Source organism: Lethenteron reissneri, unplaced genomic scaffold (genome assembly GCF_015708825.2).
Source record: "Lethenteron reissneri isolate LAM-NWPU_2019-01 unplaced genomic scaffold, ASM1570882v1 scaffold_114, whole genome shotgun sequence".
Classification (NCBI taxonomy): domain Eukaryota; kingdom Metazoa; phylum Chordata; class Hyperoartia; order Petromyzontiformes; family Petromyzontidae; genus Lethenteron; species Lethenteron reissneri.
Window position 1 is genome coordinate 134,366 of NW_026890827.1, and position 22,761 is coordinate 157,126.

A 22,761-nucleotide genomic window follows, 5' to 3' on the forward strand; every position below is an offset into this window, starting at 1 on the left:
TGACTCCTTGTAAAATGGTTTCAGTTTTGTTGCCAGAAAAAAGGGGAACAACCCTATTATATTAATTACATGGTGAAGTGTGAGGAAGCATTAATACTGAGCAGATGAAGGTGACCAGGTATGGTTTTGGACACACCACCACCTTTTTACCATGCGGGTGTATGACAGTGGTCAAGTTTGTATTTACAGTAAAGTATATTAACTATTGAACATGTAGGTTAAATCAAAACAATAGTTTAATTTAGTTTTCCTCTGGGACTTTTTGTAAGAATGGAAACAGTCAGGAAAATATCTCAGCACATTCAGCTGAAGTTAGATCTGTTCATCGGAGCATTCAAGCAAATCTGAGCCTGGCTTCCACCTCAAAGTTTCGATTGAACATTAATTTATGTATTTCTGCATAATACAAATAGTATTATTTTCAACACACTTTGCTATTATAGCTGAATTTTTCTTAAATATTCCTTTCATAGCTAGACAGCCGAAATTGTGTGCTTGGAGTTTTGGGTAAACATTCATTTTGAAGATACTAGAGCATCCAGGCATATTTATGACCATTGGCCCTCTCATTGTGTGCCCTAACAGCCCACGTGATGAATTGGGGAATTATTTTCACTATATCATGAATATATGAATAAGTATATATGTGTAAGTCATGTGTGACTGTGCATTCCTCTGTGCCTTGATACTGATGTAGATGGTGTGGATATGTTTTCTGTCTGCAGCTGACGCTTCCTCTGACTCTTCCTCAGCAGAATTGGTCTGATGGAGCAAAGGGACTCGGCACAGCTCGGTACAAGAAGGAAACAATGCGACCAGTATGCAAACAGCACGGATCGTACTGGAAGTTTGACACACCACCAGAGGACTCACACAGGAGAAAAACCATTCAAGTGCACTGTGTGTGACAAGGCATATGCACAGTCATCAACTCTTCAGATCCACCAGAGAACACACACGGAAGAGAAACCTTTCAAGTGCAGTTTGTGTGTAAAGGTATTTTCAGGTTCATCTCCTCTGAAACGACACCAGATAACACACAGGGGAGAGAAACCCTTCAAATGCCTTTTGTGCGATAAAGCATTTGCAAAGTCATCATATCTTAAAAAACACCAAAGAACACACATGGGAGAGAAACCCTTCAAGTGCAGTGTGTGTGAGAAGGCATTTGCAAAGTTATCAAATCTTCAAAGACACCAGAGAACGCACACAGGAGATAAACCCTTCAAGTGCACTGTGTGTGAGAAGGCATTTACAGAGTCATCAATTCTTCACGACCACCAGAGAACACACACAGGAGAGAAACCCTTCAAGTGCACTGTATGTGAGAAGGCATTTGCAAAGTCATCAAGTCTTCAAAATCACCAGAGAACGCACACAGGAGAGAAACCCTTCAAGTGCACTATGTGTGAAAAGGCATTTACAGAGTCATCACATCTTAAAACACACCAGAGAACGCACACAGGGGAGAAACCATTCAAGTGCACTGTGTGTGAGAAGGCATTTGCAAAGTCATCAAATTTTCAGAGTCACCAGAGAACGCACACAGGAGAGAAACCCTTCAAGTGCACTATGTGTGAGAAGGCATTTACAGAGTCATCACATCTTAAAAAACACCAGAGAACACACACAGGAGAGAAACCCTTCAAGTGCACTGTGTGTGAGAAGGCATTTTCAGATTCATCACTTCTTAAAAGACACCAGAGAATACACACCGGAGAAAAACCCTTCAAGTGCACTGTGTGTGAGAAGGCATTTACAGAGTTATCACATCTTAAAACACACCGGAGAACGCACACAGGAGAGAAACCCTTCAAGTACACTGTGTGTGGAAGCGCATTTGCACAGTCATCAAATCTTAAAAGACACCAGAGAATACACACAGGAGAGAAACCCTTCAAGTGCACTGTGTGTGAGAAGGCATTTGCAATGTTATCAAATCTTCAGAGCCACCACAGAACGCACACGGGAGCTAAACCCTTCAAGTGCACTCTGTGTGAGAAGGCATTTACAGAGTCATCACATCTAAAAACACACCAGAGAACGCACACAGGAAAAAAACCCTTGAAGTGCACTGTGTGTGAGAAGGCATTTGCAAAGTCCCCAAATCTTCAGAGTCACCAGAGAACATGCACAGGAGAGAAACCCTTCAGGTGCACTATGTGTGAGAAGGCATTTACAAAGTCATCATATCTAAAAACACACCTGAGAACGCACACAGGAGAGAAACCCTTCAAGTGCACTGTGTGTGGAAGAGCATTTGCAACGTTATCAACTCTTCGGAGCCACCAGAGAACGCACACAGGAGAGAAACCCTTCAAGTGCACTATGTGTGAGAAGGCATTTACAGAGTCATCACATCTTCACGACCACGAAAGAACACACACAGGACAGAAACCCTTCAGGTGCACTATGTGTGAGAAGGCATTTACAAAGTCATCAAATCTTCAAAGACACCAGAGAACGCACACAGGAGAGAAACCCTTCAAGTGCACTGTGTGTGGAAGCGCATTTGCACAGTCATCACATCTTCAGAGCCACCAGAGAACACACACAGGACAGAAACCCTTCAAGTGCACTCTGTGTGAGAAGGCATTTACAAATCCATCAAATCTTCATATTCACCAGAGAACGCACACAGGAGACACACCCTTCAAGTGCACTGTGTGTGAGAAGGCATTTTCAGATTCATCACTTCTTAAAAGACACCAGAGAATACACACCGAAGAAAAACCCTTCAAGTGCACTGTGTGTGAGAAGGCATTTACAGAGTTATCACATCTTAAAACACACCGGAGAACGCACACAGGAGAGAAACCCTTCAAGTACACTGTGTGTGGAAGCGCATTTGCACAGTCATCAAATCTTAAAAGACACCAGAGAATACACACAGGAGAGAAACCCTTCAAGTGCACTGTGTGTGAGAAGGCATTTGCAATGTTATCAAATCTTCAGAGCCACCACAGAACGCACACGGGAGCTAAACCCTTCAAGTGCACTCTGTGTGAGAAGGCATTTACAGAGTCATCACATCTAAAAACACACCAGAGAACGCACACAGGAAAAAAACCCTTGAAGTGCACTGTGTGTGAGAAGGCATTTGCAAAGTCCCCAAATCTTCAGAGTCACCAGAGAACATGCACAGGAGAGAAACCCTTCAGGTGCACTATGTGTGAGAAGGCATTTACAAAGTCATCATATCTAAAAACACACCTGAGAACGCACACAGGAGAGAAACCCTTCAAGTGCACTGTGTGTGGAAGAGCATTTGCAACGTTATCAACTCTTCGGAGCCACCAGAGAACGCACACAGGAGAGAAACCCTTCAAGTGCACTATGTGTGAGAAGGCATTTACAGAGTCATCACATCTTCACGACCACGAAAGAACACACACAGGACAGAAACCCTTCAGGTGCACTATGTGTGAGAAGGCATTTACAAAGTCATCAAATCTTCAAAGACACCAGAGAACGCACACAGGAGAGAAACCCTTCAAGTGCACTGTGTGTGGAAGCGCATTTGCACAGTCATCACATCTTCAGAGCCACCAGAGAACACACACAGGACAGAAACCCTTCAAGTGCACTCTGTGTGAGAAGGCATTTACAAATCCATCAAATCTTCATATTCACCAGAGAACGCACACAGGAGACACACCCTTCAAGTGCACTGTGTGTGAGAAGGCATTTTCAGATTCATCACTTCTTAAAAGACACCAGAGAATACACACCGAAGAAAAACCCTTCAAGTGCACTGTGTGTGAGAAGGCATTTACAGAGTTATCACATCTTAAAACACACCGGAGAACGCACACAGGAGAGAAACCCTTCAAGTACACTGTGTGTGGAAGCGCATTTGCACAGTCATCAAATCTTAAAAGACACCAGAGAATGCACACAGGAGAGAAACCCTTCAAGTGCACTGTGTGTGAGAAGGCATTTGCAATGTTATCAAATCTTCAGAGCCACCAGAGAACGCACACGGGAGCTAAACCCTTCAAGTGCACTCTGTGTGAGAAGGCATTTACAGAGTCATCACATCTAAAAACACACCAGAGAACGCACACAGGAGAAAAACCCTTGAAGTGCACTGTGTGTGAGAAGGCATTTGCAAAGTCCTCAAATCTTCAGAGTCACCAGAGAACATGCACAGGAGAGAAACCCTTCAGGTGCACTATGTGTGAGAAGGCATTTACAAAGTCATCATATCTAAAAACACACCTGAGAACACACACAGGAGAGAAACCCTTCAAGTGCACTGTGTGTGGAAGCGCATTTGCAACGTTATCAACTCTTCGGAGCCACCAGAGAACGCACACAGGAGAGAAACCCTTCAAGTGCACTATGTGTGAGAAGGCATTTACAGAGTCATCACATCTTCACGACCATGAAAGAACACACACAGGACAGAAACCCTTCAGGTGCACTATGTGTGAGAAGGCATTTACGAAGTCATCAAATCTTCAAAGACACCAGAGAACGCACACAGGAGAGAAACCCTTCAAGTGCACTGTGTGTGGAAGCGCATTTGCACAGTCATCACATCTTCAGAGCCACCAGAGAACACACACAGGACAGAAACCCTTCAAGTGCACTCTGTGTGAGAAGGCATTTACAAATCCATCAAATCTTCATATTCACCAGAGAACGCACACAGGAGACACACCCTTCAAGTGCACTATGTGTGAGAAGGCATTTACAGAGTCATCACATCTTAAAAAACACCAGAGAATACACAGGAGAGAAACCCTTCAAGTGCACTGTGTGTGGAAGCGCATTTGCACATTCATCAAATCTTAAAAGACACCAAAGAATACACACAGGAGAGAAACCCTGCAAGTGCACTATGTTTGAGAAGGCATTTGCAAAGTCATCTAATCTTCATAGTTACCAGAGAAAGCACACAAGGGAGAAACCCTTCAAGTGCACTGTGTGTGGGAAGGCATTTGCACGGTCATCACATCTTCAAAGACACCAGAGAACACACAGGCATCACAAGATCCCCAAGGAGCGGAGTCTGAAATCAGCTTGTGTAAGTCCAAGTGCTGCAATGAGCCCATCCCTGCTGAAAAAAGAACCAGAATTTAATTCCAGCTTGGACGCAATGAAATGTGTCAAGGTGGATTTTGAAAAGGTGAAATGTGAAGAAGTGATGGTGAAGAGCGAAGAAGCGATGGTAAAATGTGAAGATGAAGATTCAACTCCAAAATGTGACCTTCACATCGATGGAGGCAACGTGAAGCAGGAGGAGAATTCTCACTGTGAGGCAGAGCGAGGTAACTCCCAGGAGTTTGTGGAAGTGGAGGTGTGGGTGGACTTCTTAGACAATACAAAGTCAAATGGAGACCCGGTAGATATGTAAGCTTGAGACAATGAAGCCCCAGTAGATTCACCTTTGTCACAGGCCTTTAATTACATTAAAGTGAAGTTGCACACTCAATTCCTAGGTTCAGCCTGCCGAGTAAGAGGGGCCAGTATTTGCCGTCCTGTGGGTTGGGTAGATCTCTAACCAGGAGCCAGAGCCAATACGCTCCCAAGCATTCATAATGTTATAATATTATAATGATGCTTGTTTAATCGCCTCAGCAGCTCGGAGTTTTGTATCATATCTCATCACAAACACTCGAAGAGCATGTTGTGCATATGCCTTTTCCAAAAAAAATTATTAAGTGATTCTGCCTTTTTTGGTAATAATTTTGATCGGGATGTAGCGCGGGGGCACAGAAAGGGTGAGTCGCCCCCCCTGCCTCCTACCTTGCCACCAGACCGGTGGAGGATAATAACTCACAAGCCTGCTTGGAAAGTAATACAATTTAATTTTAAAAAATGGCAAACCATAAGATGGAAACAGCAGGGGTCACGAACCTCCCTTGGACTTTGAAATCCACCCAAGGGCAGTTAATCATCATGAGCTGACTGGGTTTTTAAAAATACAACAGTGAATTTCGAAGCTTAGCTATATGTTCAACCTCAGGATATCAAAATATACTTGAGAATAAGAAGCACAGATCCCTGGCGATATAGACAGGGAACAAAGGTTAATAAAACCCTCGGAATATACTCGGTAACAACTACGGTATACCATATCTTGGTTAAGCATGAACCAAATAATAATTATGAAAGTATTAGACCTAGGGTCATTCAGAAGAGATACAATGTGAAATATGTCAATCTCCCGAACAAGATAATGTATTCCACGGGATCAGAGTCTCACCAAACGCCTTCGTCTTCCAGTAGCTAACAGCACATGGTAGCAGTAAATTATGTATGCGGGGGGGCGTCTTCCCCTAATATATCAAATACCATGCAAGAATTCCAAACAGCGACGTGAGTGCAGTGAATGTTGCTCTAAACGTACTTCGAGTCACTTGCAGAGTCAAAACTGCGGAAAGTTGTTTGGTACCAAGCTATAAGAGGTGAATAAAAATTTTTTTTACTTCCAACTCGTGATGAGAGGACAATACATGGTGACAGCAAGCACACTCTTGCACAATAGGTCACGACTTCAAAGGCCACAGCGCCCCTTTTTGACAGAGACTGCAAGTCTGATGCAAAAATTTTTTAACACTTCCAACCCGTTATGGGATTGTGGGGTACGCTGCCCAAACCGAATACACACACAGGGAGACAATTGTGTTAAAAGCTTTATTCTCATCACAGAATCTTGCCCGCGAATGTATTAAAGCCCTTAGCCAATTGATGAACATTTGTTAGACAAGCAAGCACACTACCGCACACCATTATTTCAAGGCATTACGTTAATTGCATAATCTAACAAATTCATTGAGGTCTACCTTTGCTTAGGCACGTTTCTTTATTACCGTTCGTATGAATATTGTCACATTAATTAAAAAACTTTTTCCTGTCGCTGTGTATGATCACCTTACTCCGAAGAATGAGCCAATTGTTCTGTTACCCAGTTTGACAAACATAATTTTTGAGGGTTAAATGTACGGATCAATGAGGAGGACATCTCCAGGAGTACTGTGTTGGCATTCTTAGCATAAGAGTTCGTATATTATAATGTTACGTGTTTGTTTGAGATTAAAGTTGCTTAACACAGAAGAGTCTGAGTGGTGTTTTCCTAAGTCCATGCATAATATCTTTGTAACCTATGAAAGGCATTTTTTGTCCGTCTGCGTACGCTCGCGGGTGATTTGGCTCTCGGACCGTGGGGTTTACCGAGAAATGTTTTGCCAGGAGGCACGCCCCGAGCCCCGCGGTGGGAATATGCATTTCCGTTTTTTAGTCCCTAAACTTTAAAGCGGTTTAATTATCCATTTAGTGCGATTTCTCTTTATTTAGCACACCGTTGTGCATGTGCGAAACGCTGACCAAGGGTTGCCCCTGGCAACGGGCAGCACACCGTTGCTGCAGGGTGGACGCCATTTCTCACCTGCGTAAAAAAATATGCGCACACATTTACACGCGACGCTGAGGTAAATACATCAAAGTTTCACCTCCTCTACTCTCTCCACCCCACACCCCAATGTGTGCAATTACTATTATAGGGTCGGTAAATAATACAATTATAGAGATTAGACTATTATTCCAGCGCGGGGGTGGGGGGTAGCGGCCCAGCCCCCAACCTCGCCCGGCTGGGCAATCTAGGTGAGGCCAGAGGCTCTGCACGGGACTAGCCCTCGACACCCCACTCTTGTTAAGAGTCGATATACCCAGCATTGCCCGGGGGGAAAATACATTTAAAAACTTCTGAAAACTTTAAAACATAACATAGCAATGAAAATGAAACTCAATAAATTAAAATAAACCCGAGCGTGCCACTAATCGATTCCTTAAATATAGACTGTACAAATAGTTATTAAGCTGGGTGAGTGTACTGGCAGTTTATAATGCAGACTGTAGCCTGCTTATTAAGTAAAGTAGCAGGTACCACCACAGTATGCACTACTGTAATCATAGCAGGTACCACCACAGCAGTAGGCACTGCTGTATTCATAGCATGTACCACCACAGTCAGTATGCACTGCTGTAGTCATAGCAGGTGCCATCACTGTCAGTATGCACTGCTGTAGTGATAACAGGTACCACCTCAGCTGGTATGCACTGTTGTAGTGATAGTAGATACTGCTATCGAGTTGGTAGATACTGCTATATAGAGTTAGTAGATACTAAAACAGTCAGTATATACCACTACAGCTCAGTCAATACTGCTACAGTCAGTATATACTACTATACAGTCAGTACATACTAGTACGGTGAGTAGCTATTCGAGTCCGTAGATACTACTATAGAGTGAGTAGATCTTGCTATAGAGTTAGTAGTTACTACTATAGTCAGTGGATACTACTATACAGTTGTTACTACTATAGAGTCGGTAGATACTACTGTAGGCCCAGTAGATACTACTACGGTCAGTCATTACTACAATCAGTAAATAATACTCCAGTCAGTAGCTACTACTGGCTCAGTAGATACTACTGTACAGTCAGTAGATACAACTACAGAGTCAATAGATACTACTTCCTCTGTTGTATGTAGGCTGATGTAAATATAATTTTTGAGGGGGGGGTGTCCACAGTTTTCGGAAACCTTTTACATCAACTATTTACCCCACAATTTCTACAACATTTTGGACTTTTGCAAGCTTCTCATAATTTTGTTGGTGGAGAAATGTACAAACGGCCCACCGGGCTTTCACAATACCTTAGTATCTGTGTGTGTATATGTAAGGTTTTTAAGAGACAACAAACTCCGTGATAAGGCTCAGCTAATCGAGTCTCTCACCTTTCTGAAGAGATGCCGCGACTCTAAGGTAATACCAATCGCATTTACTCTAACCTCTGCTGCTGTAACTCATTCCACAAGTAGTGACTAATCCCATATCTGCATTTCCATAAATATGCTAAATTCCTCTTGATATGCAAATCCCTTTGTCAAGGCGCTCTTCCCCCTCCAACCCAGCTTAAATATACGCTGCCAAGCCTGGTGTTCATTCAGACGCTGTCTTTCCGACAGACCTGTTCTTCACCTGAGGACGGCTGCTTGCGTTGTGGCCGAAACGTCGTGAGAATTCCCTTCTACGTGACTTTACCGAAAGAACCAAGAAGATGAATCCCTGCAGTCATGAAAGCTTTAAATCGAAAATTTTAAGAGAAGTTTTTAAAGATATTTTTCACCCGGGCAACGCCGGGTACTTACCGCTAGTAACTAATAAATGAAACTGAAAACATAGTCTGGAACAAGCGTCGTGGTGACGTCACCGCCACTTCGTGGCGAATGGCGGTTGTCTTTTGGCTTCTGAGGTGCTGCGTTCCTTGGAACGAAAATACCTCAGGTCCCCAGCAGGGGCGCTGGGTCAGCGTGTGTGTTGAGCACACGGCGCTCTCGGCTGCTTCGTCAGTCTCTCTCCACCGCTGAGGTTATTGCCGAGTCGGCACGCTGGTCACTCTGTCGGCAGTGCCCGTGCTGGCAGGGATGATGGGTCCGGCTCCGTCTGCGTCGATGTGCGCGATCATCCCATCACCATAAACCACTCGCACCAGACACTGTTGATCCTTGCAGACTGTGGAGTGAGTTGGAGAGACAGCGCCTGTCGTCTCCCCCCCCCCCTCTTCAAGAGAGTCCTCTTCCAGTTGTTTGTACGACTCGTGCTGCACAGAGGACACGCTACAGATCAAGTTACTGTATATCGTTCCGTGTCAGTCTCTGATCTGACCCTCAACTAAACTTTGCCTGTGGGTTGCGATTTCAAGGGGCACTCTCACGAATAGTGGTTGCACCAGTTTTCCCTCAAAGGGTTGACTTTGATCTAAGCACAATCCGAACGATTGTCACTCTATGGTCGTGTTTGCTGCCCAGAGCGATCTCGCCACCGGGAAAAGTAATGCTTGTCACTCTTCCCCACGTCTGGATTGCAATACTGCGAGCACCAGCCATAGCTAGCAGCCTCTCTCAATGATGCAACAAAAAACTCTCCGTGACGCGTGGCTTCTGACGATGCAGAGCTCCCTATCAATTTGCCAGTCACGAGGGCAATCCCCGGAGCCTGACTCGCAGTTCTTTTTGAGTATGGCATTGTGAAAAGCAACAGTTTTTATTTTTAATGATCGTCATGAATGAATGCAAAGGTTCCTTATCCAGTCCAATGATGTGGTTGATGCAGTGTGGATTTTAGCGATACCGCCAGGATGTGCATGGATGGAGCATTCATTGGTGATGTGCTTGATGGTTTGGACTTCTCCAGTCGCAGTTGGGCGTTTCGTTGAGCAGTGCTGATTTATATTCTTGCATTCTTGCTTATATATATTTTCCACCTGTTGTATATATTCGGTCTGAAAATTTTTAAAAATGTAAAAAATGAAATTTTTTCAAAACTGTAATTTTCCCGAAGTTATGCTAATTTATTTAATTATGAAAATGTTGCGCGTATGCTAATTAGGTAGGTGTAATTGTTTTCAGTTATGCAAGTGTATGTAATTATGCTAATGCATTTAATTATTATCATTAGGTTCTGCGTCGTTATCTAGGGTTGTATTATCACTGGTCAATAAAAAAAACTTTTTTCTGGCCTGGACTTTTGCAGCTGTTTTAGACTTATTTCAGGGTGCCGATTCCAAATCTGATCTCAGATTTGCTCTATCACATCTCATTTTATGCTATCGGCATACCCCATTTTCATTGATTTTACCCGAAATTAACTCTGTCACTTATGATTGCAAGTTGTTGCGAGTCAGTGACTGCTTTAGTGTTAAAATATGGTTCTGTATTTTTAGGATAGTGTGTTTATAATAAATTTATGTAGATATCCACATTTATTTAATATTTTTCTTCTGCAGTTTTTATTGAAAATGCAATATTTGATATGCCAGATTTGGAATCAGCACCCCAAAATTACATTAAGACCGTTGGAATACCTTATGCCAGAAAAAGTGTTGACCAGTGAATTATCAATCAGGATAATACAATGATTCTCACTTTAACTTTTACTGATTATGTCTTAGTGTGTTATATCAGGTCTCAAAATGCAGATCTCTCCGCAAGATACAGTTCTTATAATTAATATTATTATGCATGGACTTAGGAAGGCACCACTCAGACTCTTCTGTGTTAAGCAACTTTAATCTCTAAAAAACACGTAACATTCCAATATGCGAACTCTTATGCAAGGAATGCCAACACAGTACTCCTGGAGATGTCTTCATTGAACCGTACATTTAACCCTCAATAATTATGTTTGTCAAACTGGGTAACAGAACAATTGGCTCATTCTTCAGAGTAAGGTGATCATACACAGCGACAGGAAATTAATGTGACAATCTTCATACGAACAGTAATAAAGAAACATGTGCCTAAGCAAAGGTAGACCTCAATGAATTCATTTTTTAGATTATGCAATTAACGTAATGCCTTGGAACAATGGTGTGCGGTAGTGTGCTTGCTTGTCTAACAAATGTGCAACAATTGGCTAAGGGCTTTAATACATTCGCCGGCAAGATTATGTGATGAAAAGAAAGCTTTTAACACAATTCTATCCCTGTTTGTGTGTATTCGTTTTGGGCAGCGTTCCCCACAATTCCATCACGGGTTGGAAGTGTTTAACATTTTTTGCATCAGACTTGCAGTCTCTGTCAAAAAGGGGCGCTGTGGCCTTTGAAGTCGTGAAGTCGTGACCTATTGTGCAAGGGTGTGCTTGCTGTCACCACGTATTCCGTCCTCTCATCACGGGTTGGAAGTAAAAAAAAAAAATGTATTTACAGTTTAGGTAAAAAGTATTTGATCCCCTGCTGATTTTGTACGTTTGCCCACTGACAAAGAAATGATCAGTCTATAATTTTAATGGTAGGTTAATTTGGAGAGACAGAATAACAACAAAATCCAGAAAAACGCATGTCAAAAATGTTATAAATTGATATAGATACAGTAATCCCTCGCCACTTCGCGGTTCAAGTTTCGCAGCCTCAGTGCATCGCGGATTTTTCAAAAATATTCATCGAAAAATGAAAATTAAAAAATACCGCCATATCGGCAGCCGTATTGCAGAAATTAGCGTTGTTTCATCGTGATGCGCGAGAGAAACGGTTTCCCAGGATGCCAGACAAAGAGAGAAACACTCTCAGAGGCTTTGTACATACCCACGGGCACTCAGACAAGGCACGTGATTGGTTCCCGGCACGAGATCGACGAATGAGAGCACGGGTGGATGTATTCCGTGAGCTGGTTGGCTGCACATCATCGTTGTCATTATCGTCGTCGTCATTACTGGAGTCAAGTCTCAAGATACTACTGTCATTGGTGAGTGTAGAACACCATAATACGTATCGTATGAGAAAGAGAGTGAATGTATAATATTAAGGTTTAATAATTAAATAGATTTAAGTAAAATATATATATAAAGTATAAATATACATATTTTAAACATTCTGGTACCCACACACACATATACGGAAATTCCTAGGGGGCCAATCCTACTTCACGGATTTTCACCTATCGCGAGGGGTTCCGGTCCCCATTAACCGCGATAAACGAGGGATCACTGTATACCCAACCCACAGGTATGCAAATACTACCCCCTCTTACTCTGCAGGTTGAACCTAAGAATTGAGTGTTCAACTTCACATTCTTTCATTAAAGGCCTGTGACAAAGGTGAATCTACGGGGGCTTCATTGTCTCAAGCTTACACATCTACCGGGTCTTCATTTGACTTTGTTTTGTCTAAGAAGTCCACCCACACCTCCACTTCCACAAATTCCTGGGAGGTTCCTCGCTCTGCCTCACAGTCAGAATTCTCCTCCTTCTTCACGTTGCCTCCATCGATGTGAAGGTCCGATTTTGGAGTTGAATCTTCATCTTCACATTTTACCTTCACATCTTCGCTCTTCACCATCACATCTTCACATTTTACCTTCACTTCTTCGCTCTTCACTATCGCCTCTTCACATTTCGCCTTGATACATTTCATAGTGTCCAAGCTGGAATGTACTTCTGGTTCTTTTTTCAGGAGGGATGGGCTCATTGCAGCACTTTGACTTTCACAAGTAGATTTCAGACTACACTCCTTGGGGATCTTCTGATGCCTGTGTGTTCTCTGGTGTCGATGAAGAACTGATGACTGTGCAAATGCCTTCTCACAGACAGTGCACTTGAAGGGTTTCTCTCCTGTGTGTGTTCTCTGGTGCCGTTTAAGATGAGATGAACCTGAAAATACCTTCCCACACAAACTGGACTTAAAACGTTTTTCTCCCGTGTGTGTTTTCTGGTGGATCTGAAAACCTGATGACCATGCAAATGCTTTTTCACAGACAGTGCACTTGAAGGGTTTCTCTCCTGTGTGTGTTCTCTGGTGAATCTGAAGACCTGATGACCATGCAAATGCCTTTTCACAGACAGTGCACTTGAAGGGTTTCTCTCCTGTGTGCGTTCTCTGGTGAATCTGAAGACCTGATGACCATGCAAATGCCTTCTCACAGACAGTGCACTTGAAGGGTTTCTCTCCTGTATGTGTTCTCTGGTGGATCTGAAGATCTGATGACCATGCAAATGCCTTCTCACAGACAGTGCACTTGAAGGGTTTCTCTCCTGTGTGCGTTCTCTGGTGTTTTTTAAGATGTGATGAATCTGCAAAGAGCTTCCCGCACAGAGTGCACCTGAAAGGTTTCTCTCCTGTGTGTGTTCTCTGGTGTTTTTTAAAACAAAATGAACTTGAAAATGTCTTCTCACACAAACTGCACTTGAAATGTTTCTCTCCCGTGTGTGTTCTCTGGTGGATCTTAAGATCAGATGAACTTGAAAATTCCTTCCCACACACACTGCTCTTGAAAGGTGTCTCTCCTGTGTGTATTTTCTGATGTCTTTTAAGAGCAGATGAATCTGAAAATGCCTTCTCACACACAGTGCACTTGAAATTTTTCTCTCCTGTGTGTGTTCTATGGTGTTTTCTAAGATTTGATGACTGTGCAAATGCCTTCTCACACACACTGCACTTGAAGGGTTTCTCTCCTGTGTGTGTTCTCTGGTGGATCTGAAGAACTGATGAATCTGCAAATGCCTTCTCACAGACTGTGCACTTGAAAGGTTTCTCTCCCGTGTGTGTTCTCTGGTGTGTTTTAAGGGCGAATGAATGTGAAAAGTCCTTCCCACACACATTACACCTAAAGGGTTTCTCTCCCGTGTGTGTTCTCTGGTGTTTTTTAAGAACAGATGAATCTGAAAATGCCTTCCCACACACACTACATATGAAGGGGTTCTCTCCAGTGTGTGTTCTCTGGTGTTTTTTAAGAACAGATGAATCTGAAAATGCCTTCTCACACACAATGCACTTGAAGGGTCCATCTCCTGTATGTTTTCTCTGGTGCTTGTGCAGAATTGATGACCGTGAAAACGCCTTCCCACACACAGTGCACCCGAAGGGTTTCTCTCCTGTGTGTGTTCTCTGGTGTTTTTTAAGATATGATGACACTGTAAATGCCTTCTCACACACAGTGCACTTGAAGGGTTTCTCTCCTGTTTGAGTTTTCTGGTGCCGTGTCACACTTCCAGTACAATCCATGCTGTTTGCATCCTGGTCCCATTGTCTTTTTGTACCGGGCTGTGCTGAGTGCCTTTGCTCCATCACACCAAATCTGATGAAGCGTCAGAAGCAGTCAGCTGCAGACAGAAAAAAAAACCACACCATCTACGTCAGTATCGAGGCACAGAGGAATAAATATATATACATAGTCACACATGACTTACACGTCTATATTTATTCATATATTCAAGATATTCCCAATCCATCACATGGGCTGTTAAGGCACACAATGAGAGAGCAAATGGTTATAAATATGCCTGGAGGCCCTAGTATCTTCAAAATAAATATTAACCCAAAACACCAAACACACAATTTCGGCTGCCTGGCTACAAAAGCAATATTTATTAAAGTAAAATTCAGCTAACATAGCAAAGGCTGTTGAAAATATTACTATTTGTATTACGCAGTAATGCATAAATTAATGTTCAATCACAACTTGGGGTGTGAAGCCTGGCTCAGATTTGCTTAAATGCTTGGATGAACAGATCTAACTTCAGCAGCATATATGCTGTGTTGATTTCCTGACTGTTTCCATTCTTACAAAAAGTTCCAGAGCAAAACTAAAATAAGCTATTGTTTTGATTTAACCTCCATGTTCAATAGTTAATATACTTTACTGCAAATACAAACTTGACACTGTCACACACTGGCATTGTAAAAAGGTGGTGGTGTCCAGAACCATGCCTGGCCACCTTGATCTGCTCAGTATTAATGCTTCCTCACTTCACCATGTAATTAATTTAAGATCAATCAACATAGCAGAGGACCACAATAAGTTCAGCTTTCACTTATCAATCGTGTTTGCTGTTGGCGATAGTCAAACTAATTGTTGAATTCATAATGCAGTGAAATAACTGCGCCACAGCTCCCCACAAAGGTAAACTCTTAAATACACATACATTTCACATGGATCATTACATCTTACCTATACAAGTCAGTTTTTGTTTGTTTTTCTGTCCGTCTGTCTGTATACGAAACTTGTGACGGATTTGACTCACGAACCGTGGAGTTTTGTTTAAAAAAAGTACCCGGGTACCATACGATAAGCCCCGTGGTGAGCCAGCGCTAATCGTATTTTGCGTCCGTCAACTTTAAAGTAGTTAAATTAACAATTTAGTACAAGAATAGGTTTTCCCATTTTTTTCTGGCAACAAAACGGGTGTTAAGATGTTCAAACACCAAACTTAAACCTTTTTCAAGGAATCATTTCTGCATAAACACGATATATATTTGTGGTTAAAATGGAAAAAAAACATGCTCTGATAGTATATGCATTGTCATAATAATAGGGTTGTTCCCCTTTTTTCTGGCAACAAAACCGAAACCTTTTTACAAGGAGTCATGTCTGCATTAACCACAATACTTGCAGTCAAAATGCAAAAAAAATAACACTGATAATATATGCATTGTCCTTGAAACTGATTGGTCCACACCAGAGATAGCTTTCTTTAGAGCCTCATCTCAATTGGAAGACCAGATGACGCCAAAAGGCGTACAGCTCAAAGACAATGCACTATCAAAGTAATGAGGGCTCAGGGTAAGCATCTACATCATTAGACCTCCTTTGCTAGTACCAAAATATAATAATAGGGTTCCCCTTTGTTTTTGGCAACAAAACTGAAACCATTTTACAAGGATTCATGTCTGCATTAACCACAATATTTGCAGTCAAAATGCTAAAAAAAAATCACATACTATATGCATTGTCCTTGAAACTGATTGGTCTACACCATAGACAGCTTTCTTTCGAGCCTAGTCTCAAACAGTGTTAGACCAGAGGACGCCAAAAGGCGAAGGAGGTCCCATGGTATAACAATTTAGTACTATTAATGATTAAATTACTACGCTGAGCGCGTGCCAAAGCACACATCTGCGCATGCGCGAGGCCGGGGCCCCTGCATGGGACTAGGCTTTACCACGGCACTGTTAAGTATTATATTCTTGGTTATTTCGGTACAGTCACGTAGATAGAAAAAAAAATAACAAAAAGAAGTTAATTAAAATCGAAATAGTAAAAATAAAAAGAAACACTAATGTAGGCCTGGTTCTTAATCGGAGTTAAGTGTACTGGCAGTCTATATTGTAGACTATGTTTAGGGACAGCCTAGCTCTAATCTCAGAGAGAATAAGATTGCTCCGATTTTAACTTGATAATTTAGACAAGACTCTCTTACAATCACACTTAGCATTAACAGATAAAATGTCCACATCTGATTGGGACCATGTAGATAACATGACAGTTTCTTCAGCTACTTCAATGTCAACTAAACGTAAAGTTAACTTGATTGCTAAATTCAATCACCTGTCAAAAAAGAAGACCAAGCCACACATTAAAAAGTCAGATGTTAACAAGATTTGTATCAATCAGAGTAACAGCCCAATTTCCGACAGCCTAAAATCGGTACTAGCTAAAGGGTTGAATTTCACAGTCTCCCCTAAACACATCCCAGTGTGTGATATCATTGCCCAGGTCGACATAGCCCTCAAAGGTTTGGGACACATCCCGGCAGACGTTGCAAGATTTGAAATCGCTGCTATCCTCAAAGACGCTAAGAAACCCATTAGCAACATCAGCAAGGACGAGCGTTTTGAACTCGCTCAATTAAAAAAGAGAGGTGACATTGTTATCCTCTCCGCCGACAAAGGCAATGCCACTGTCATCCTGGATAAAACCACTTACAACAACAAAATTCAGGACCTTCTTAATGATGGCAGCTATACCAAAATCAAGAGATCCCACCAACTGCCTAGCCACGAAAACCAACAATATCATCACTAATCCGACTTCTCTAATCAAACCGACCAAGCAGCTCTCTCTAAAACATTTGGCTGCTAGACCACCCAGATTTGATGGCCTTACAAAAATCCACAAAGTATCGTTTTCACCATTAACTCACCCACCCACAAACTGGCCCGATTTCTGTCCGAGACCCTGCTTCCTTTCACGGGCACGACCACCTCATCTGTATTTAACTCAGCTCACTTGGTTTCACTAATCAAGGATATCTCACTGTCTCCGATTGATTTGCTTGCCAGTTTCAATGTAGACTCCTTGTTCACCAAGGTACCTGTACCTGACACCATTGCAATCATTGAAGACTTGGTCCAACAGTGACTGAATCCAGATGTACCAACTTTGGTAAGGCACTGCCTTACCAACACTTACTTCACCTGGAATGGTACATTCTACAAACTAAATGAGGGTACCCCAATGGGTTCTCCCTTACTACTACAGCCAGGACACACTGTTTTAGAGTTAGTATAGCTACTACTACAGCCAGTACACACTGCTATAGAGTTAGTATAGCTACTAATACAGCCAGTACACACTGCTATAGAGTTAGTCTAGCTACTACTACAGCCAGTACACGCTGCTAAAAAGTATAGTAGCTATACTAACTCTATAGCAGTGTGTACTGGCCGTAGTAGTAGCCATATTAACGCTCAACCACATCAATTCCAAACACCCATCTATCAAATTCACCATGGAAGTGAAAAATGATGGCAAGCTACCATTCCTGGATGTTGTGATCGAGAAGAGACCTGGTGGCTCGTTGGGACACTGTCTACAGGAAAGCCATCCACATGGATGCCTATCTAAAGCCTGACTCCCACCACCGTCCAGCCCAGAAGAATTCCCTCATCAAAACACTACACAATAGGGCCCGTTGCATCTCTGACCAGCGCCACCTAGCCAGTGAGCTGGAGCACGTACACCAAGCCCTCAGGATGAATGGATATTCTGACAGTACAATCCGCAAAGCTGTCTCCCCAGCCATGGGGAGACAACCATCTTAGGATCCAATCAAAACCATCACTTTGCCATACATAGCAGAGGTTACCAAAAATATTTCCAAAAATCTTAAACAAACACAAGATCGAGGTTGTTTCAACACAGTACACAATCCGTGATTAGATCCCATCTGTGAAGGATGTGATGCCTGACATGCAATACCCTGGTGTCTACAAACTGAGTTGTGGCTGCGGCAGCAGTTACATTGGGGAAACGAAACGACATGTCTCGGACCGTGTTCGCGAACACAAGGCAGATCTGAAACACGGTAGGATCAATACCTCTGCCATTGTTGATCATTGTTTTAACGCTGTGGGCTCACACGAAATAGACTTTTCCAAGACGAAAGTACTCTGCAAACCCACCGGCCATCATCAAAGATTTGTTCATGAAGCCATCCAGATATATAAACACAAACACAACTTCAACTGAGAAGATGGGTACAACCTGAGCAATCATTGGAAGGACGTTATTAACCAAGTAAAGTCTTAACTGACTGTGATGTTTTCATCCTACCTGCCTATGTGAGCTGTTATTTCCGACTCTGTGTCTCTCTCTCTCTGTGTCTCTCTCTCACCATGTGTACCTCTTGCTCTTAAGGGTTTTTTGTTTCCTGTTGCTGGGCTCTCTGACAATGACATGCTAATCTTCTCATTGGCACACCCCCGGTGGCTGGGCCGTCTCACATTGACATGCTAATCTCTCACATTTACATTTATGTACAAATTCCTTCTCTAGCTCCGCCCACTTATCCTTGGGTTGGGCCCACCAAAATCCTATGTAAACTCTTGTTGCAGCAGCTCTTTCTCCTATGTCAGCAGTCGTCCTGCTGTTTGTTTCACACCTGATGACAGTTGCTTGAGTTGTGATCGAAACGTCGTGCTCTATTATATTTTCTACCTACGTGAATTTACCGAAAGAACCAAAGAGTATGGATTCCTGCAGTCACGAAAGCTTAAAATCAAGATTAGACTATAGCAATGGTTATTAAGCTGGGTGAGTGTACTGGCAGTCTATAATGTGGACTAGCATCATTCTTAACCTTGGTGAGCGTACTGGCAGTCGATAATGTAGACTGCAGCCTGGTTCCTAACCTCGGTGAGTGTACTGGCACTCTATAATGTAGTCTGTAGCCTGCTCATTAAGTTTGGTGAGTGTACTGGCAGTCTATAATATGGATTGTAGCAATGGTTATTAAGCTGGGTGAGTGTACTGGCAGTCTATAATGTAGACTGTAGCAATGGTTATTAAACTGGGTGAGTGTACTGGCAGTCTATAATGTGGACTTGCATCATTCTTAACCTTGGTGAGCGTACTGGCAGTCGATAATGTAGACTGCAGCCTGGTTCCTAACATCGGTGAGTGTACTGGCACTCTATAATGTAGTCTGTAGCCTGCTCATTAAGTTTGGTGAGTGTACTGGCAGTCTATAATATGGATTGTAGCAATGATTATTAAGCTGGGTGAGTGTACTGGCAGTCTATAATGTGGACTGTAGCCTGGTTCTTAACCTCGATTAGTGCACTGGCAGTCTATGTAGACTGTAGCAATGGTTATTAGGCTGGGTGAGTGTACTGGCAGTCTATAATGTAGACTAGCATAATTCTTAACCTCGGTGAGTGTACTGGCACTCTATAATGTAGGCTGTAGCCTGCTTATTAAGTTTGGTGAGTGTACTGGCAGTCTATAATGTAGACTGTAGCAATGGTTATTCAGCTGAGCGAGTGTACTGGCAGTCTATAGACTTATTCTTAGTTATTAATAACCATTTCTATAGTCTACATCATAGACTGCCAGTACACTCACACAACTTAATAACCAGGCTACAGTTTACATTAATGGTTATTTGAATTATTTTTATTCACGTCATTATTCACTTTATTTGTATTATTATTTTTCTATCTATATGACTCAACGAAAGAACCAAAGATTACTATTATACAGTTAGTACTACTACTACAGCCAGTACACACTGATATGGAGTTTGTATATCTACTACTACAGCTAGTACACACTGCTATATAGTATAGCTACGACTACAGCCAGTACACACTGCTATAGAATTAGTATAGCTACTACAGCCAGTACACACTGCTATAGTGTTAGTATAGCTACACAAAGTGTAGTATAGCTCCACTTTGTTGTGGGCAGGTCGCTTCTGAAAACAAGAGCGGTATAGCAGCTGAAGTGGGCTTGACCTGGTAAGATAAAAAAAACTGTCGAAATATTTAAAAGAAACAAAGTTTCAAAGTAGTGAGCCAGATGAAGACAAATTAAAATTAAGCAGAGAATTAAAGCAAATGCAATCAGGCGAGGGCAGGAGGCAAGGCCCCGCATGGCTAGGCCCCGCGTTGTAATGTTCCAACCTAGACATCGATTCCATACTCGCTGCTACTCAATTGATATCCCTACGAGAGAGAGACGGAGCGAGGCTCTACCTGAGTAAACAACAACAACATCAACAACAACCACGATGTGAACTTCTTACCTCGGATCTCAGTGAGCGCGCGCGCGGATCGGCAGCTTCCTGGTATCTCGTGACGTCACGCGGCAGCACGAGATGACATGACGTCACTAGCGGGGGTACACCCCCTCACGCCGATGAGATAATGCAGTGGTGACGTCAGACAGCGGGGTTAGAGTTGAAGTTTATTAAGATTCCTATTCCATTGATCCCTCTATTGAACATTGACCCTTTGGGTGCGTGAGCTCAACAACGTGAACATTGTGTGTACAAACTGTGTATACAGTGTGTGTGTGTACAAACTGTGTATACAGTGTGTGTGTGTACACACTGTGTATACAGTGTGTGTGTACAAACTGTGTATACAGTGTGTGTGTGTACAAACTGTGTATACAGTGTGTGTGTGTACAAACTGTGTATACAGTGTGTGTGTGTACAAACTGTGTATACAGTGTGTGTGTGTACAAACTGTGTATACAGTGTGTGTGTGTACAAACTGTGTATACAGTGTGTGTGTGTACAAACTGTGTATACAGTGTGTGTGTGTACAAACTGTGTATACATTGTGTGTGTGTACAAACTGTGTATACAGTGTGTGTGTGTACAAACTGTGTATACACTGTGTGTGTGTACAAACTGTGTATACACTGTGTGTGTGTACAAACTGTGTATACAGTGTGTGTGTACAAACTGTGTATACAGTGTGTGTGTGTACAAACTGTGTATACAGTGTGTGTGTGTACAAACTGTGTATACACTGTGTGTGTGTACAAACTGTGTATACAGTGTGTGTGTACAAACTGTGTATACAATGCGTGTGGGGCCGTCCATAAATGACGTCACGCAACTGGGGAGGGGACGGTCAGACATTTGTGACGATGTGTGACGATGGGGGAGATAAATGTGACGTCACATCAAAATGCACAACTTAAATAAATATAGACATGTTCTACATATTTTAACACGTAGCAGGCTTCGCGACCAATATTATTCATAATATAGGTTTTTGGGTCAGATCGCGTTATTTAAGCCAATTTGTACATGGCGAACTTTGAAACAAGAGCACTTGCCTCGAGTACATTAAAACCATCCTTTTGGTTTAGATATGTTGATGACACTTTGGTCTGGCCACATGGTAAAGATGCACTTAGTGATTTTCTAAATCATCTCAATGCACAAAACCCGGCTATCCAGTTCACCATGGAAATGGAGGTAAATAACAGACTCCCGTTCCTAGATATTTTGCTGGAACATGGTCTTAATGGCAAAATAACACACAGCGTTTACCGAAAGCAAACGCACACTGATGCCTATCTGAATGCAGATTCACATCATCACCCAGCTCAGAAATCCTCTCTTGTCAAAACACTCATACATCGGGCTAAAACAGTGTCAGATGGTAAGAGTCTAGTGAGAGAGATGAAACATGTTAAAGAAACACTAAGACAGAATGGCTACAATAATGCTCAAATTAACAAAGCACTGAAGGCCAAATCACGAACGCAAAGCAACACTGCTGAAAGCGATAAGATTGTTCAAACAATCAAAATACCATACATCTCAGGAGTAACTGACAAATAAGCCCAGGTTTTGCAAAAACAAAACATTAAAGTGAGATTTGGTACAATTAACAAAATAAAAAAACTGGTATCTGACACTAAAAACGAATTGGCTAAATTATCAACAGAAGGTGTATATCGGATTAATTGTTTATGTGACAGATGCTATATTGGACCGACGGGACGTAACATCAGCATAAGATTAAAAGAACACCAAAGAAACATTAAATTATCTCAAACACAACTGTCGGCAGTGACAGAGCATGCTTGTCAACAAGGACACTCAATTGATTTTGATAACGTTGAAGTTTTGTGTAAAATTAATTATTACTGGCCAAGACTAATTAGAGAATCCATTTAAATTGAAACAGAAATAACTTCAATCGCTCTGGCAGCTACAGGCTTAGTGTGGCC

The 22,761-nt window shown here is 42.3% G+C and overlaps 1 protein-coding gene and 1 pseudogene across 1 annotated transcript; one reads left to right on the forward strand and one right to left on the reverse strand.

The window, feature by feature from the left end:
• The window catches only part of LOC133361554 (uncharacterized), a 173,658-nt pseudogene that overhangs the window by 7,401 nt on the left and 143,496 nt on the right, over positions 1-22,761 (forward strand).
• Positions 11,266-20,837, reverse strand: LOC133361558 (oocyte zinc finger protein XlCOF6-like). The gene is made up of 2 exons (XM_061580482.1): positions 20,813-20,837; positions 11,266-14,583 (listed from the first exon to the last, which is right to left on the reverse strand). Exon 2 carries the CDS (start codon positions 14,571-14,573, stop codon positions 12,639-12,641), a length of 1,935 nt encoding a protein of 644 aa, XP_061436466.1. The 5' UTR covers positions 14,574-14,583; positions 20,813-20,837; the 3' UTR covers positions 11,266-12,638.